This window comes from Mastigoproctus giganteus, chromosome 5, assembly GCF_048544385.1.
Source record: "Mastigoproctus giganteus isolate SK-2022 chromosome 5, ASM4854438v1, whole genome shotgun sequence".
NCBI classification, from domain to species: domain Eukaryota; kingdom Metazoa; phylum Arthropoda; class Arachnida; order Uropygi; family Thelyphonidae; genus Mastigoproctus; species Mastigoproctus giganteus.
Window position 1 is genome coordinate 80,608,714 of NC_143579.1, and position 17,816 is coordinate 80,626,529.

General features: G+C 36.4%; 1 protein-coding gene across 4 annotated transcripts in view; it reads right to left on the bottom strand.

Annotated features, from left to right (window-relative positions):
• The window catches only part of LOC150085522 (ran GTPase-activating protein 1-like), a 384,391-nt gene that overhangs the window by 294,461 nt on the left and 72,114 nt on the right, over positions 1 to 17,816 (bottom strand). For all 4 annotated transcript variants that reach the window (XM_090374091.1, XM_090374088.1, XM_090374089.1 and 1 more), the window contains exon 4: positions 2,636 to 2,815. In XM_090374091.1, coding sequence (XP_090230217.1) covers positions 2,636 to 2,815 — 180 coding nt within the window. The remainder of the gene's footprint in view (positions 1 to 2,635; positions 2,816 to 17,816) is intronic.

The window sequence follows — 17,816 nt, forward strand, 5'->3', positions numbered from 1 at the left end:
GTTCCTACCACCACAGTTGTACTAGATTAATACAACTTCTTTCTTTCAGCCTTTAGATCAAACTCATTACATCAGAAAATTGTTACAATGGATTTTGGAAAAAAATTATTCCGAATCTATTGAAGTAATGGAGACATGAAAACATTTCTCGATTGTGGACTGTATCAGAATCATAGCTTTATTGCTGAAAGAAGTAAAACCATCGACATTAAATGCATCGTGGAAAATGTATGGCCAGAGTCAGTTCATTCAGGAAATATGGTTGAACTGGCAGAAAATGGAATCAGTGTGATAGCAGAACTTTGCTACGTGGGTAGGAGGGGAAGGTTTTGATGATATGACTACTGAAGCCCTTGTGGGTAGCACAGTTGACAGAATCGCCCTCCTCCCCACACCGGGTGGAAAAGACCAGAGTTTGAATCACATCGATGATGGGAGGAATTTTTATTGATCTTTTTTCACAATGTGGCTGAGTTGGTTGGGCTCCGGCAAGGGTAGTATGGTTTTTTCTCCCAGAAACTTCGGGTTTTCGTCCAACAAAACAGAAAATCGACCACACGCAATTTATAGACAATATACACAGAGTAATGTGGCCTTAGTCGCCGATGCTCCTAAAAAAAATTTTAAAAAGATATGATTACTGAAGATGTTCAAGAATTACTGGTAGAAAAAGAGGCTAGCAAAGCAGATTTGATGGAAATGGCATCGGAGGTAATAAGGGAAGGCAAAAACGTTAGGCTAGTAATTAGAATCTTATTTTTTGAATGCAGATTCTTGAATGAATGGAGCCCAAAGTTCAAGAGCTCCAAAAATGCCTAGTTCCATACGATGATATTTACAAAGATTTATCAAGCAGAAGCAAACAAACACAGATTACTGATTTTTTAAAGAGAGCAGAAGATACACGAAATCTAGAATGTTGTATTTTTGTTAACGAAATAGTGTATTTTTGTTAGCTTTTGTAACCCACCTTTTTGTACTTTTTGTTAGTCCCGTATAACTCATTTTTGCACAACACGACATTTTATAGGAACCTAACTACCGTGTTATATGAGGGTTACTTGTGTGTGTGTGTGTGTGTGTGTGTGTGTGTGTGTGTGTGTGTGTGTGTGTGTGTGTGTGTGTGTGTGTATAATATATAAAACCAACACTCATTCATTTACCATGTTTCATCCATTATCACACACACTCAGACAGAATGCAGGTGTCACTTAAATTGGGATAGTTATATTTATTTAGAAACACACTATACTCTTTTTAAAAAACAAAAAAGAACAATCCACATTCCATTTACCTGGATGCCATATAGTTTACACAGGTGACCAATCCATTCATTGACAATGGAACTGCTTAACCAGAAGGTAATATATAATTTTTTTTTTTTTTAATATTAGACATTTAATAATTGAAATTCTCATTCAATCTTTATTTGTGCATATCTCATTCATAGTAGTATCCCGAAAGGGACTAACATGCACACTTAATGATTTTTTCTCCCCAGGTTAAGTGGGTGCTTTTCCCACCCAGCAATTTACATATTAGGATTTCATATAGTTACACATTTATACTCATACAAGGCTGATACACATTTATTCCCTCAAGCACACATGCACCCATTCACTTACACTATCATATACACAGAAGAAAAAAAAAAGTGAAAAAATTCACACACATTTGCATCCACTGTCACATACAATTTCAGCCTTGCAGTATTTCATTGTGCAGTTGTCCAATAAACCATTCACTATACTGCTTCAATGGTTCAACTAGACACATTTATGGCTTAAAGGCATTTTAAGCCACAGTTATGCCATTAACGTAAACAGTACCAATTATTTTTTGATTCTAACTTTATCATTGTTGCTCTAAAAGCAAGTACATTCAGAGAAACAATGAAATATACAACCAAGAAAAAAAACAAAGCAATAACCAAATGTGATAAAGAATATTAAAATATATTGATTATGTTAGTATGCCAGAATGCATCCCTTCTGCACTTATGCTGTTTCTTATGAGAAATTCAAAGTCCAACTAACACTATTTGACCAACACAAAATTTTTCTAGAAAGCATCTATCAAGTTAGTTGGAGACTGGTTATATTAACATAAAAAATACACAGGGACCTACATGGATGTATATAAACATTATACAAAATTATGTGGCTATTTGCAAAAAATAGCCATGTGATGGAGAAAAATGTATATCTTTGAAATCAGTATACAATACTATGATTTTTAGCGTTTCTCACCAACCATTGAAGTAAAAACGAAAACCAAAATCTTAACATTTTATTTGTATAATCACATTTATTTTGTTTGATCTACTGTAAATTTATTGTAAATTTAAATATAAAGCTTTTTAAGATTTTGGTTTTCGTTTTTACTTCAATGGTCGGTGAGAAACGCTAAAAATCATAGTATGAATATACCCAACCCCAGAGGCCTATTTGAAGTATACAATAATTAAAAAAAAAAAAAAAAAAATGAATATAAGAATAAAAACAAAGCCACTGCATAGAAGTTGCTCAAAAAAACATTAAATGGTTATAATTTATGCCATCAGCAAATTAACTCTTACAATTTTCATCATTTCTTAATAAAAATTTATGAAAGTTAATATTTGTAGAAAACTTACCTTCCCACCCATAATGCCAAGTCCATTATTGTTAAGATAAAGTTCAGTAAGGCTGTAACATGATGAAGATCTCAAGAGCATCACAATACCCCGTATTCCCCTGGGACCAAAAGCATTGTCACTCAGATCAAGTTCCGAAAGTTTAGCTTTTGAAAGCATTATACCAGTGCTCAAATAAGTCTGAAAATTTACATTTAGAGGAATTTTAGAAAATTAAGCTGCTTTTAAGCATTTTATAGAATGAAAAAAAAATTAAATGTAAATCTTAAGACTATATCATAATACTGTAATAAAGAGATATAACCACAAAACCTTGACACTTCTGAAATTATCCCATTCCTGACATTACATTTCTATAGTATAACCAAGAATTAAATAAATTACATTCGCACAGCTTCACACAGTATACCACAAAGAATAAAAATAAAAAAATAAGTCTTATTTACTCAACAAAATCAATTTTGCTTTACTATTTACAAAGCAGAAATCAGCACTAAGCCCTTTTACAATTACAAAAAGGAAAGACTGAACTATTTGTTAACAACTCTTATGAGCTGTAAACAGAAATATAGTACCAAGAAGGTTCAAAAAGTCCCAAAAGGGAATCTCATTTAAGCAAATTTAATATTTATATAAAATTACACTTGTATACAAATAAAATTTTTCTTCTGCTTTCTTAATGCAAATAGGTGAACTTGCACAACTTTTAGATGCTAAATCCATATCTGTTTGTTTGTTATTTGGTTTTTAGGAGCATTAGCAACTAAGGCCATATTGCTCCGGGATATGTGGTGGTCATTCCCTGACCTTTCCGTATCCTCCGTATTTGGTGGTGACGGGCTTGAACCCCGGTCTAATCAAGAAGCGTGTGGTATGCACTGCTGCTCCTTCCCACCTGGCTACGGAGACGCCTCTATATCTGTAATTAATTCTGCTGTCATGTCAATCTTTTTTGTTCAAAATGAAAAATAGGTAATAATTTTCATTTTGGACAAAATATTCAGCAGACAGATTTCAGTACAGAATATTAGCAAAAAAAGGCCTCTTTGAAAAAAATACCTATTTCTTTTATTGCATTTATATAATTTTATTTTAAATATACAGTTATATTAAATACTGGCTTAGTTTTGTGTAAATTTTATGTTTTATAATCCTTATCACAGCAGTAATAAGAAGGATCACAAAATACAAAATTTAAACAAAACTATACCAGTATTTAATATATTTCATCTACTTGGGCAATTGATGCAATTTTCAGTACAAACTATTAAAAACAAATGGCAAAATACATGGGTACTCAGTTATCTCACTAAGTCAATACTTTATTTAGTGATGTGGCATATTTTTTCAAACACGGATGAATATGTGCTTCGTTTGAAACTCTTTAGTACTCATCACAAGAACCCCATTTCAAATGCCAATAGTAGTCTAATATCACTGATTCCTTCCATTTACCCTAGAACCTTTTATCCACAGTCAATGACATCCTGCTTTTCACTCGGTGCATGAAGGTCCTATAAAAAGTATTCAAGGTGACTGTATTAAAGAAAATGAACCTTCACGATAATATTGCAAACTGGTTTTCTGAAAGTAGTAAGCATATTGTTAACAATCTGGTCAGCTGAAAAATCAGTATGGAGTTTGCATCACTGACCTCAGGAATATTTGAAATGATGTAACAAAAACAGCCTCACTCTTTTCTATGGCCTTAAACTGTTACCATTAGTAGAGGTATATGATGCAAGAAAGCAAGCTTATACAGCATTAGCAAAAAGAAAAAATCTTCCCATTTGACCAAACCTATCCATTCGGTCCAAAAGTTTGTCCAGTTCTTCACTGAATTTATTTAAGCTATCAACTTTCACAATGACAGATGGAAGTTTGTTCCATCAATCAAACACCTGCTGCCTAAGACAAATTTCCACACATCTATTCTACAAATGTCTTTCCTCAATTTGAATTTATGCCACCTCAAGTGTGTAATCTGAGCAAGAAGAAAAATCCCAACAGCATTGAGCTTGCTCAAACCATTCAAGACATTTTATATACCTCAATCAGATCACCTCGTGCCCATACTCCAGATGCTGAAATATACAGAACTTAAGCCTTTCTTGGTAAGATCAACGCTTCATTCGCATCACCAATCCTGTTGCCATTGTCTATACTCCTTCCAGCAGCTCTACAATCTTCTAAAACGAGGCCTCCAGACCTGTATGCAGTACTCAAGGTGTGGCCTGACCACTGCCTGATACAAATCACCTCCTTATTCCTGCTAGCAAAATTCCTATATATATATATATCACTGAAAATACCCCATGACCTCTTGCAGCCTGTCTGCACTGCTCAGAAAACTTGATATCTGACTACAAATTACTCCAGGTCTTTTTCATTCTCCACTACCCTGAGTGTAGTACTGCACAGTTGGTACGTTACTCTGGGATTACTGCTACCATATGCAGCACTTTGCATTTGTAAATGTTAAACTTCAGTTGCCACTTCTCAGGCCATCTATCCAAGTTTTCCAGATCCTGTTGCAGTAGCGTACTAACATTAACAACAATGCCAACCTTTGTATCGTCTGCAAACTTGGACAATAAGCCTGATATATCTTCATCAATATCATTGATAAATACAGAAAACAATAATGACCCAACACCGAACCCTGAGGGACTCCACTAATAACATCAGTCCACAAACAGCAGTGTCCATTGATTACCACTCTCTTGTCTTCTCCCACTAAACCATCCCTTTATCTACAGCAGCCTTTATACACCAATGCTCTGATATGTATACCATCATCTTTTATGTGCAACAGTTTCAAAAGCTTTCCTGAAATCCAATTATATGATATCAAAATTTTTCTCTGCATCCAGTTCCTTTGTAACCATGTCGTAGTATCCAATCAAATTGGCCAGAGAAGACTTCCCCTTAACAAACTGTGTCTGAACTATAACTGCATTCTTGTCTATATTATCCTGCAATTCTTCTTTAACCAGTCACTCCATTATTTTCCCCAGAACAGAAATTAAACTAACAAGTCTATAATTACTCATGTCACCCTTTGATCCTCCTTTGTGAGTTGGAGATACATTTGCACATCTCCAGTCTGTTGGGACTTCCACTGAATCAAAATGATGCTCTCATAATTATGGCTATGGGTTTGCTTAGTTCCTTTGCCACCTTTTTTTTTTTTTTTTAATATAACTGGATAGATCCCATTCATCCTAGGTGCCTTTCTTATGTTTAACCTCAATTTCTCTCCACTTTGCTCTCAGTTATTACAAAATCATTTAGTTCCCTGTTAAAGTTTAATAAACTTTCTTTTATTCCTTTTCTGTTTGATTAGTCCTATTTTATATTTGGCAGTGGCAGAAGCATTTTACTTGGAGAGCCAAGTGGCTCATTAATGATACTTTTTCTTCTAAGTATGAGATTAGTACTTATTATAGTCACATATTTCTATCCAGATATCAGCTATAGGCATTTAGCCATGCTATCCCATTTGCAAAGAATGGAAATTTTGTGTAACATGAATATTTCACCTATTCTAACAAGAATTTCAGATGGCTGCAAAGTTTCCTTTAAGACTTACCTCTGAGGTTAACAGGTACCTTGTAGCAGAATTCCTTTTAGGATATTCATCAATCTGTAAATGAAGCATTTCCATTCCAACCAATGGATCACACATAACACCCAGTAAATTAGTTAAACCAACCATTTACATCAGTACGGAACGCAAGGGAACAAATATGTGGTTACTGGAAAGAATTGCAGTCATTGATGGCCCTGTTGATGCTCGTCGATAATAAAAAAATGAATAATTTTTAATTAACTAAAGCTTTATTCTGCCGAAGCAATTCCAACAGGCAAACATTAAGAATATTCTCAATAAAATATTGATGTTGGGAAAAACTTCTTTTAGATCACATTCAGCAAGGTATTTCCATTTGGTACATATCTTCTTTAATGTCAAATTTTATAAAATGTTGTTTTAATGACCTTAACTCAAGATGTAGCTCTGTGAAATCAACATCATCAGAATAAGATTCACATAAGATCTTACATAATATCATCATCATTTGAATGCAGTAATAACTTCTTAGATAAAATTTGGAATTTTTTATAAATTTCATTCATTACAATAAAGTTGCCCTTTAGTTCACATTTGAAGTTGGTACAACATTTTGTAATTTCATTCTTTAATGACTCTTCATATGATTTATGTTCTATTCATCTTGGTTGAAATATTTAAATCTTGACAGATTCCTTTAGCTGTTTGAAATTGTTCATCAATATTTTTCTCAATGCTTTGATCTCAGATTCTAAATCCAACTAAGGTGTCAATGCCTTCTGAAAATTACAATTTTCATACTGCAGCATCTTTGTTGTCTAGTTAATTATTGAAAACATAAGTCCCAGACAACTGAGTAAAAAATGAATTCCAAATCAATAATAGAGATGTGATTTTCTGCAGCTGCATCATTTTTACTAATTTTGTTCGAGACTTCCAAAATTTCTTTGAGCTGGTGTCTAATAGCTTCCACAGTACTAGCTTGAGAGCTCCATCTTATCAAGCTTCTTCTTCTTCTTCGGTCCTTAGCTGGCAGCTGGGGGAGGCGGTTGGCCACGCAACCAGTATGCTGCTGTAGGTGCCGCAGGGTTTCGGACTTGCTCTGTGATGTTCTTCCATACCTTACGATCCATGGCGTCAGTCCTAGCCTGGTTAAGGTCGAGACGTCGGCTCTTCAAGTCATTTTCCACTTGCTTGGCCCACGTTTTCCTAGGCGCGGTCCGTTGGATGCTCCATTGGGTGGGTCGTTGTCTCCAAAGGAGTGTGGATGGTATTCTATTCGTGCCCATTCTACATACGTGGCCAAACCATCTAAGCCTTCGCTTCTGGATTTGGTCGGCAATGGTTGGTTGCTGTTGGCATCTGGCACGGATGGTATCATTAGTGATGCGGTCGCGAAGAGAGATGCCCAAGATCTGCCGCAGGCATCGCATTTGGAATACCTCAAGTTTGTTCAAATCACCTTATCAAGCAATGTTGTTTAACTGAAATTTTCGTATTTTTAGTCATTTCATCCCACCTAGATGTTGATCCTGATTAATAAGTATAAAACATATCAACTTTGATGTAATATGAATAGAATTTTTTTTTTTTTTACTGGTTTTTCAAAAGCATAAATACTCAAATTTAAACTGTTTACAATATGGTATATAGTGAGCCTATTTAGACAACAAGGGGTCCATTCTTGACTGGACCCCTGTTGCATCCACTCATATATTTACTGTTGTCATATAATTGAGCATGCATCAGTGATATCCAAATCACCTTTCTCTAACTTAATCAAAATTTCCTTAGTGATACAGTCTCCAGTTCTTCCGCTAATATTATTGAAATCTACAAATGATTCTTCAGTGCATATGCATTTATTTTCTTTATCAACCTTAACAACCTCATTAATTCCACAATTTGTTCTTTATGTGCACAATCCAATGTACCATCTAGCAATAGTCCAAAATAGTTTGCCTCTTTTACTTTCTTGATTTTTATCATTCAAACTTCATTAACCATCAAGTTGAGTATCTCATTTTAGATAAGAGGTAAAAAATAAGTTTTCTGTTCCCATTTCTGCTCGGATTTATGATGTTTCAATAATAAGTCATTCACTAAAAAGTTCTATTGTCAATACAAAGACACTGTTAGATCTTTTGCCAAGATTTTCAATGCTTCCTCTTAAGGGTAAATTGTTTTTCGTGCAATATAATATAGTTTTCATAGAAGCCTTCAACATGTCTCCACTTTTTGTTTTCCTTTTATTCTCGTTCAAAAAATGATCATCGAGGATGTTTTTTCAAATGATGTTAGATACTTCAGTTTTCCACTGAATAAAAAAACTCTAAATACTGATTATTACATTTGTGTTCATTGATTCTCTCATGTAGATTTCCCCAATTATTAAATCCTATATGGAATTCAACTTGTGAATGCTGCATCAGAGACACTAATGTCATAGTGCATGTGCACGTTGAGAGATATCAAACGTCAACAATGCAACAAATGCACAAATTCGAGAACACCAACATGACGTTGTGGAGTGTGTGTGTTGTGTTGTTTGGTTTTTAGGAGCATTAGCAACTAAGGCCATATTGCTCCGGGATATGCGGTGGTCATTCCCTGACCTTTCCGCATCCTCCATATTTGGTGGTGACGGGCTCGAACCCCGGTCTAATCAAGAAGCGTGTGCTATGCACTGCTGCTCCTTCCCACCTGGCTACGGAGTCACCGACGTTGTGGAGCCCACTCAATCAATGCCCTAGGTATTTGCCTAGGTTGCCTACCTTATCACTACAGCTCTGCCTACACTTTTTTCACTATTAGAAAGTACAATCTAGTATGTATTCTATCTGTCAATTGTATATGTAGTATGTATGTATTCTATCTGTCAACTGTGTATGCATTATGTATGTAATCTATCTGTCAACTGTATGTACTAGTATGCATTCTATCTGTCAAATGTTTCCCATAGTGTCACTATGGCAAACGTTATAACCCATTTTTTGAAAACTCTGACAAACAGGACAAAAACTGGCAGTGGTTTTTGATAATTCCATCTGTAAGAAATAAAACTACTCTCAGTCTTAGGTCGGCAAAAATCATGTATGCCAATATAATCTTTTAAGAGGAATGAAAAGTTCGTAAAAAAATGGCATTAATGATGATTAAAGAATATACTGTAAAATGGTTTACGGTAAAATCTGGAATGTGGGATGGCTACACCATTTTCCACTTTTTATAATTTTCATGATCCATTTAACAGCAGAATGTAACCTCATGACAAAGGTTCAGTGTGTGATACGTAAAAATTGGAGCATTATTATATTCAGATGATATCGTGCTATGAAACAATAGCCTGCAAGGTTGCAAGAATCTTTTTAATAAAACAAATGAGTGTTGTAAAAAATATAGCATGAAAATTAGTCACACAAAAACAAAAGTTGGGAAAATTTACAGTGTAGATAAATAACTAAATTAATTAAGACTACAGTATAGTTTAGGGCTAAAGCCTCAGGTTACGTAAATAGTTTAACTAATGTACAAGTTAGTGCATTTGCATCATTTTTGTACATAGCCAACTACATAAGTAGTTATAAATTGGCATCATTAAGTATATCTCATATTGTGAATACCTTCACAACTAGTTGCCATGGTATTGTGCTACCTCGCATAAGTAACGCTTCACCATAGGAGAAGACTATTGTTACTTAGGTATCCACTAAGAATAATAAACAAGTCTTCTCCTATGGGGAAGCATTACTTATTCGAGGTAGTGCAATACCATGGCAACTCATTTGTGAAGGTATTCACAATATGAGATATATATGAGATATACAATATATGAAAAATTTAAGGGGGAACAACAACTATTCTACTGCAGACAGTAAAAGAAACCAGACATGTTTTAAGTTAGCACTGGTGGATTAACTGACGGGGATTCACAACAGGTGTCTTCCATACAAGTGCTACACAACAGTGTTGTCCATGGACTGGTGCCAGTCGCGAAGAATTGGAAATTCATTGTGGACATTATTAGTCTGCGACGATTGTATTTTCCAAAAGTACTGGTCTGCAACGGACTGCAAATAAAAGGAACTGGTCCTTCACCGCAGATAGTTTGAGAAGCACTGTTCCAAACAAAATTGTTTAAAATTTTTAAATTAAATACCTGTAATTTTTAAATCTTATTTCACTAATTTTGTGAAATTAATTGCTACAATATTTTGTAAATCTAATTTGTAACTTTCCTAAAACATCTTCTGCTAAATAAAATTCTTTTCACTAACTATGGTGGCTGCACTAGTGGACAAAGTTTTTCTAACAGTTTACATTCTGTAATACTTAAATTTAGTAATCTTTATCATCCAAGGGACATTGTGACTTACATGGAAATGCATCAGCATTTCTAGCGTGTCATGAGTTTGGCACTCGTATAGTGTGTATTTTATGGCATGTATTCTACGGTAGGTCTAACAAACACACCAAGCTCAAATGATTCTTTTCTTTGAACCTAATGCAAGGAGTGTACCAATCTCAAATTAAAACTTGGTGCATTAGAAACATTTGAGTCAATGAAGAAACAGGTGCTTGCCCTAAAATCAAATGTTACTGGGAGCTTGTCAGGCAATCGAGTAGCATTAGCATAGGCACATGATGCAAGAAAGCAAGCTTATATAGCAACAGACAAAAAAAAAAAACCTTATTTCACCCATCCACTCGCTCCAGATGTTTCTCGAGCACTGCCTTCAACTTCTACAACAACAGATGGAAGTTTGTTCCAGCAATCATCCACCCGCAGGCTAAAGGCAAACTTCCGCACATCTATCCTACAACAGTTTTTCCTCAATTTGAATTTATGAATGCCAATTATTCTGAGCAAGAGGAAGAATCCCATCTGCATTGAGCATGCTCAAACCATTCAAGGCTTTATACACCTCACTCAGATCACCTCGCAGGTGCCTCCAGACACAGTAATTTGCAAAACTTAAGCCTTTCTTCGTAAGACCAACCCTTTGCTCCATTCACTAATCTTGTTGCCCTTCTCTGTACTAGTTCCAACAGCTCGACATCCTTCTTAAAATGAGGCCTCCAGACCTGTATACAGTACTCAAGGTGTGGCCTGACCATTGCCTTATACAAGGGGATAATCACCTCCATATCCCTGCTAGAAAAATTCCTGTATATCATTGACAAGACACCATGAGCTACTCTTGCAGACCATCTGCACTGCTCAGAAAACTTCATACGCGCCTGCACAATTACCCCCAGGTCCTTTTCATTCTCTACCACTGTCAGTGTGGTACCACAGAGTTGATACATTACTCTGGGATTACTGCTTCCCATATGTAGTACTTTACATTTCTCAATGTTAAACTTCATTTGACACCTCTCAGCCCATCTGCTCAACTTTTCTAGATCCTGTTGCAGCAGTGTACTGTCATTAGTGTCATTAACAATCCTGCCAACCTTCATATCGTCTGCAAACTTGGACATTAAGCCTGATATACCATCATCAATATCATTTATAAATACAGAAAACAATAATGGACCCAACACTGAACCCTGAGGGACTCCACTAATAACATTAGTCCACGAAGAGCAGTGTCCATTGATAAACACTGTCTTCTCCCACTCAACCATCCCTTTATCCATAGCAGCAATTTGCCTCCAGTGCCACACTGCTCCAACCTGTGCAGCAGTTTTCCATGTGCAACAGTATCAAAGGCCTTTCTAAGATCCAAATATATGATATCAAAGTTATTCTTTGCATCCAGTTCCTTTGTGACTACATATAGTATCCAATCAAATTTGACAGACAAGACTTCCCCTTAACAAATCCATGCCGTGTCCGAGATATAACTGAAGTCTTGGCTAGATGGTCCTGCAATGCTTCTTTAACCAGTGCCTCCATTAATTTCCCTGGAACAGAAGTTAAACTAACAGATCTGTAATTACCTGTGTCTCCTTTGTGGATTGGGCTCACATTTGCACATCTCCAGTCCATGGGTACCTCCCCTGAGTCCAAAGAAGCTCTCATAATTATAGCTAAGGGTTTGCTTACTTCCTTTGCCACCTCTAATATAACTGGATAGATTCCACCCACCCCAGGTGCCTTTCTTTTGTTTATCTTCAACAGTTTCTCCTCCACTTTACTCTCAGTTATTACAAGATTATCTAGCTTACTGCCAGAGTTGAATACACCTCTGGCATTCCCCTCCCTGAATAATTCCTCATGTGTGAATGTAGAGGCAAAATATTCATTTAATTTGTTAGCTACCTGAGCAGGATCATCAACAGTTGACCCATCGATATCAAGTGGACCAATCTGATTCATCTCCTTCCTTTCACAGTTTACATAAGTAAAGAACTCTTTGCTGTTCTGTTTTTCTTTGCATCCTTCGCCAAAGATTTTCCGTAATCTGCTTTCGCCTGCCTAACCTCCTTTGTAAGTTGGTTACAGACCAGCTTATATCTATCATAGGCTTCTGTGTCACATGTTAATTTATATGTATCCCATGCATTTTTCTTCTCTGTCACAAGTCCAATTAGTTCATTTGACATCCATTTAGGCCTGAATCTTGAACAATATTTCTTTGTTGGTATGAAAAGCCTAGTAGCTTCCAAGATTAATTCTTTGAATGCTGCCCATTTTGAATTTGTTGTTGTTAACATCATCAGTTGGTCCCACCGTATAGAATTTAAATACTGTCTCAGGCCACCGTAGTCACCTTTACAAAAGCAAAAACTCTTCCCTTTACCCTTGATGGTAGTTACCTCTTTGAGTAAATCCCACTTCAGCACACTGTGATCACTGCCACCTAGTGGTTCCTTTACCTGCAGATTCGTAATGCATGAAGAATCACTACTGATAATCAGATCAAGAGTATTACTCCCTCTAGTTGCCTCCCGAACATGCTACTGTAGAAAACAATCATCTAATAAATCCACAAAAGCCTTGCTAGTGTGTGAGTGACCAACCCACAAATTCCAGTCAATATCCGGGAAATTAAAATCCCCCATTATAAGAGACTAATTTACTGGCCCACTCTATTTCTCTGCACAATTGCTCATTATACTCAGCAGATTCATTAGGCCTATAACACACACCTATTCTCATTTTTCCTTTCCCAGTGCTTATGTCACACCAAACAGACTCAACATTGCATTGTCCACCCACATCAATTGCATGCATTTCCTTAGATTTTATGTGTTTCTTTTAAACTAAAAGCATAACCCCTCCTCCCTTCCTGCCCTGTCTATCCTTTCTGTACACATTGTACTTCCCAAATTCCAGTTCTGCACTGCTTATGTCTGTGTGACACCATGTCTCTGATATCCCAACAATATCTGCCTTTGATGTCTTGACTAGCACTTCAAGCTCATTGAATTTATTAACTATACTCCTAGCATTGGTGTACATGCAAGTATACATACACCTGTTTCTACTCTTTACCTTAACACATCCCATGTATTTACTTGTTCCATTATGACTCCCAGAAGTCCTGGAAATTCCCATTGCCTTGCCTTTCCAGGCTGCTGCTAAATTGCATTTCAATAGAAGTAGTGCAAGAATAACTTTTACCTCTGCCAGCGGCTACTGTTAATCTATTAGTCCGTGTATCCCCCCCCAAGCTAGCAGTTTTCCGACTCACCTAACTCTGCCTCGATAGCATCAGCAAATATTCTTGCACACTTTCTATTTAAGTGTATTCCATCCCTGTAGAAGCAGTCTCTCCTGTTAACAAGCACAGACCAGGCTGAGAAAAATTCTACCCCTTGGGCCTTGCACAATCACTCCAGGGCCGAATTGGACACAAGTATCTTGTGATATGCCACATGATGCACCCAATGAACGACTCAGACCCTGGAACAGAAAAGTGAAGTGCATACTGCTCTGGCTGAAGGAGATTTAGTTTCAGTGGGAGACTATTTTCAGCAAAACTGGTAACATTTTTTGTAATAACAACAGAATGACCAAAACAAGGTGCAATGAACCAAAAGAAACAACTGATGGAGTTAGCAGTGGATTGTCAGATTTTAACAGGGACAAAGAGAATGTTATTATTCATGTGGTGACTAACAATATTAAATGAACATGGGCTAACAAGTTGTTGGATAAATATATATGACCATGCTGAAAAAATGTAGTGAGTTAAGTCAGAATTTGTATGTGTCTGCTGTTCTGCGTAGACTCAATAAAAGATAATATGCTGAAAGCCTTGTGGATTAACTCAAGACTTAAGGGACTCTGGCACTCTGCAAGGCTTTAGGGAGGAAATTTTTAACAGCACAGCCTGCACTTGTAGGTAGAAGGAACTATTATGTAGAGATAGGATTCATTTGAACAAAGGGGGAGTGCAAGAGTTTTGCCAGAATCATTGAGGATACCTTAAAGCTTCGTGGAAACTACTAGTTAGAGGAGACATAGGTAATACAGATATGTATTTATCTGATGATATGGGTCAAAGTAATGCTTGCACTATGTAAACAGTTTTCGTTTGTTGGTGTAACAGGCAAGGCTGGATTTATTGAGGTTGGCAACGATTAAAATGAGCAGGAAGATAAAGCTAGGGAAACAGGCTTAAATAACTTCAAGGGTTGTGTCAGGGTGTAAACTATACAAGAATACTTAGTCCTAACTAAGTCTATGGTAATGTCAGAATTGTAGTCAATAAAAGTCAGGTCTGATTAAGGAACAATATGAGCATAATGCAATTTTCATGTTGGCGTTCACCTGGAGTTATTCGCAATTTCATCTGCGAGTAACTCCAGGTGAACGCAAAACCCGACACCAAGCTGAACTTAGCGACCTGCGCAGCAATACAAAGAAGTTTACGAAGCTTAAAAAAATGTCAAATACACGAGAGCTATAGTTCCCATTTACTGTAGTTGTATTGGTCAGAGACACACTGTTGGCATTCATCATATTCACAAGATAACATATGATATTGTAGGCCGACTCACGTTTTCAGGAGTTCACAGTTTCCTGTTCAAACAGAAATTGAGGCGGGATAGCATGAGCAGAGGAGCGCATTTCTGTAGGTTACTACCATAAAACAATAAAAACAATTTGTAGTTCCAGGTTTATTTCACTTTTCTGTTAGTGCAACTAATTATAAATGGGTAGTAAACTCGATCTTGTTACATTTGAAATAATACCGACAGCTGGAATTCTGTGGGGTTTTATGTTATGGTGAAACGTGTTTTCCCTTCCATAAAATCTTCAATCATATAAAAACAAATACATTTTCAGAATATTCTCTTCATTCCTATTTTATAAGCTTTGTACTTTTTACTCCATATCTCATTTGTGCAATTTGTACGTGCCATGTTTGTTGTTATCAATTGCTTATCTTTTTTGCTGTATAAAATTTTACAATAAAAAAAAAAAGTCACTGAACAGAAATAGCAATTAGTATGTATATATTACAGTGCTATATTGACTGTAATATTTATTTATATGCTAGAAATTTAAGATGTTTAAACCTGTGTCAGCAATTTTATTGGGTTTCTAACTTTTTTTTAGTGTTTTACTTACCAAGACTGAACATTTTAATTGAGTGCTCTGCCCATATCCATATCTTTCTTATAAGCCCTGTTGTTTTAACGTGCGAAATAACACAACACGGAGATTCTTAGGAACACATGTACCGATTTATACAGAACTGACTGTAATCACAAAAGCCTTGAATGCATAAATACCATTAAGAAAACATAGCGTGATGAGTAGGATGACAAGATGGATGAATACAGAGCTAGCCAGTCTAATAGAGCAGAAAAAGTAGGCATGGGAAAGTAACAAAGCAATGAATAGTAATGGCTTCTATACAACAGATAAAAGTTGATCTGTAACAGTACCACAAATAGATAAGGGAGGCCTCGACCACTGTAACCTATTTGTGATCCTATTACAGATCAGCAAGTTACTCTAGGTGTGGCCTGACCATTGTCTTGTATAACGGAATAATCACCTCTCTTGTACCTGCTAGCAAAATTCCTATATATCATTAATAAGACTCCAGGACCTTCACTGGCAACCCATCTGCACAGCTCAGCGAGCTTCATATTTGACTGCACAATTACCCCCAAATCTTTTTCACTTACCACTTTCCTGAGTGTAGTACCATACAGTTGGTACGTTTCTCTTCCGTTATTGCTACCCATATGCAGTACTTTGCATTTGTCAATGTTAAACTTCAGTTGCCATTTCGCAGCCAATTTTCCCAACTTATCTAGATCCATTTGGAGTAGCATACTGTCTTTACTGTCGTTAACAATCCTGCCAACCTTTGTACCATCTGCAAACTTGGACATTAAACCTGATATACCTTTATCAATATCAATGATAAATATACAAAACAATAATGGACCCAACACTGAACTCTGGGGAACTGCACTAATGACATTTGTCCACAAAGAGCAGTGTCCATTGATTACCACTCTGTCTCCCACTCAACCATCCCTTTATCCATTGTTGCAACTTATCCTTAATGCCATACCTCTCCAATTTGTACAGCGGTCTTCCATGTGCAACAGTATCAAAATCTTTCCTGAAATCCAAGTATATGATATCAAAATTATTTTTGGCATTGAGTTCCTTTTTGACCACATCATAGTATCCAATCACATTGGTCAGACAAGATCGCCCTTTAACAAACCCATGCTGTGTCTTAACTATTACTGCAGTCTTGTCTAGATGATCCTGCAATGCTTCTTTAACCAGTGATTCCATTATTTTCCAGAACACAAGTTAAACTAACAGGTCTGTAGTTACTTGTGTCACCTTTTGAACCTCCTTTGTGAATTGGTGATACATTTGCACATCTCCAGTCTGTGGGAACTTCCCCTGAATCAAAAGGATGCTCTCATAATTATGGGTTTGTTTAGTTCCTTTGTGGATCCTTTAATATAACTGGATAGATATTTGAAGGTGGTAGATGACTTTCATCAACCGGTGAAATACCACCACTTTGCTTATTGGAGGCTTGAAGTGGTGAAACCCATGTTTAGTCTCTAGAGCAAAGTTTCCGGCACCCCCCTCCCCTATACTTCTCCTTCAACCCATGCACGGTACTAAGTACTATAGGTTTTGATACCTTTCGTGTTTGGGGGTTCATAAAAAAAAAAAAAAAAAAAAAAAAATCCTCCCCAGTTGCCTCCTTAAGTTTAACTTCAGCAATTTCTCCTCCACTTTGCTCTCAGTTACTACAAAATCACTTCGCTCCCTATTAGCGTTTAATAAACTTCTGGCACTCCCCCTCACTGAATGACTCCACATGTGTGAAGTAGATGCAAAATACTCATTCAGTTTATCAGCTACCTCAGCATGATCATCAATAGTCAACCCATCTATGTTAAGTGGTCCAATCTGATTCAACCCTTTTCTTCTAGAGTTTACATAAGTAAAGAACTCTTTGCTGTTTTTCTTTGCATCCTTTGCCAAAGATTTCTCATAATCTGCATTCGCCTGCCTAACCTCCTTTGTGACTTGATTACAGACTAGTTTATACCTGACATAGGCTTGTGTCACCTGATACTTTATATGCATCTCATACATTCTTCTTCTCTGCCACGAGCCTCATTAATTCATCTGACATCCATTTAGACCTAAACCTTGAA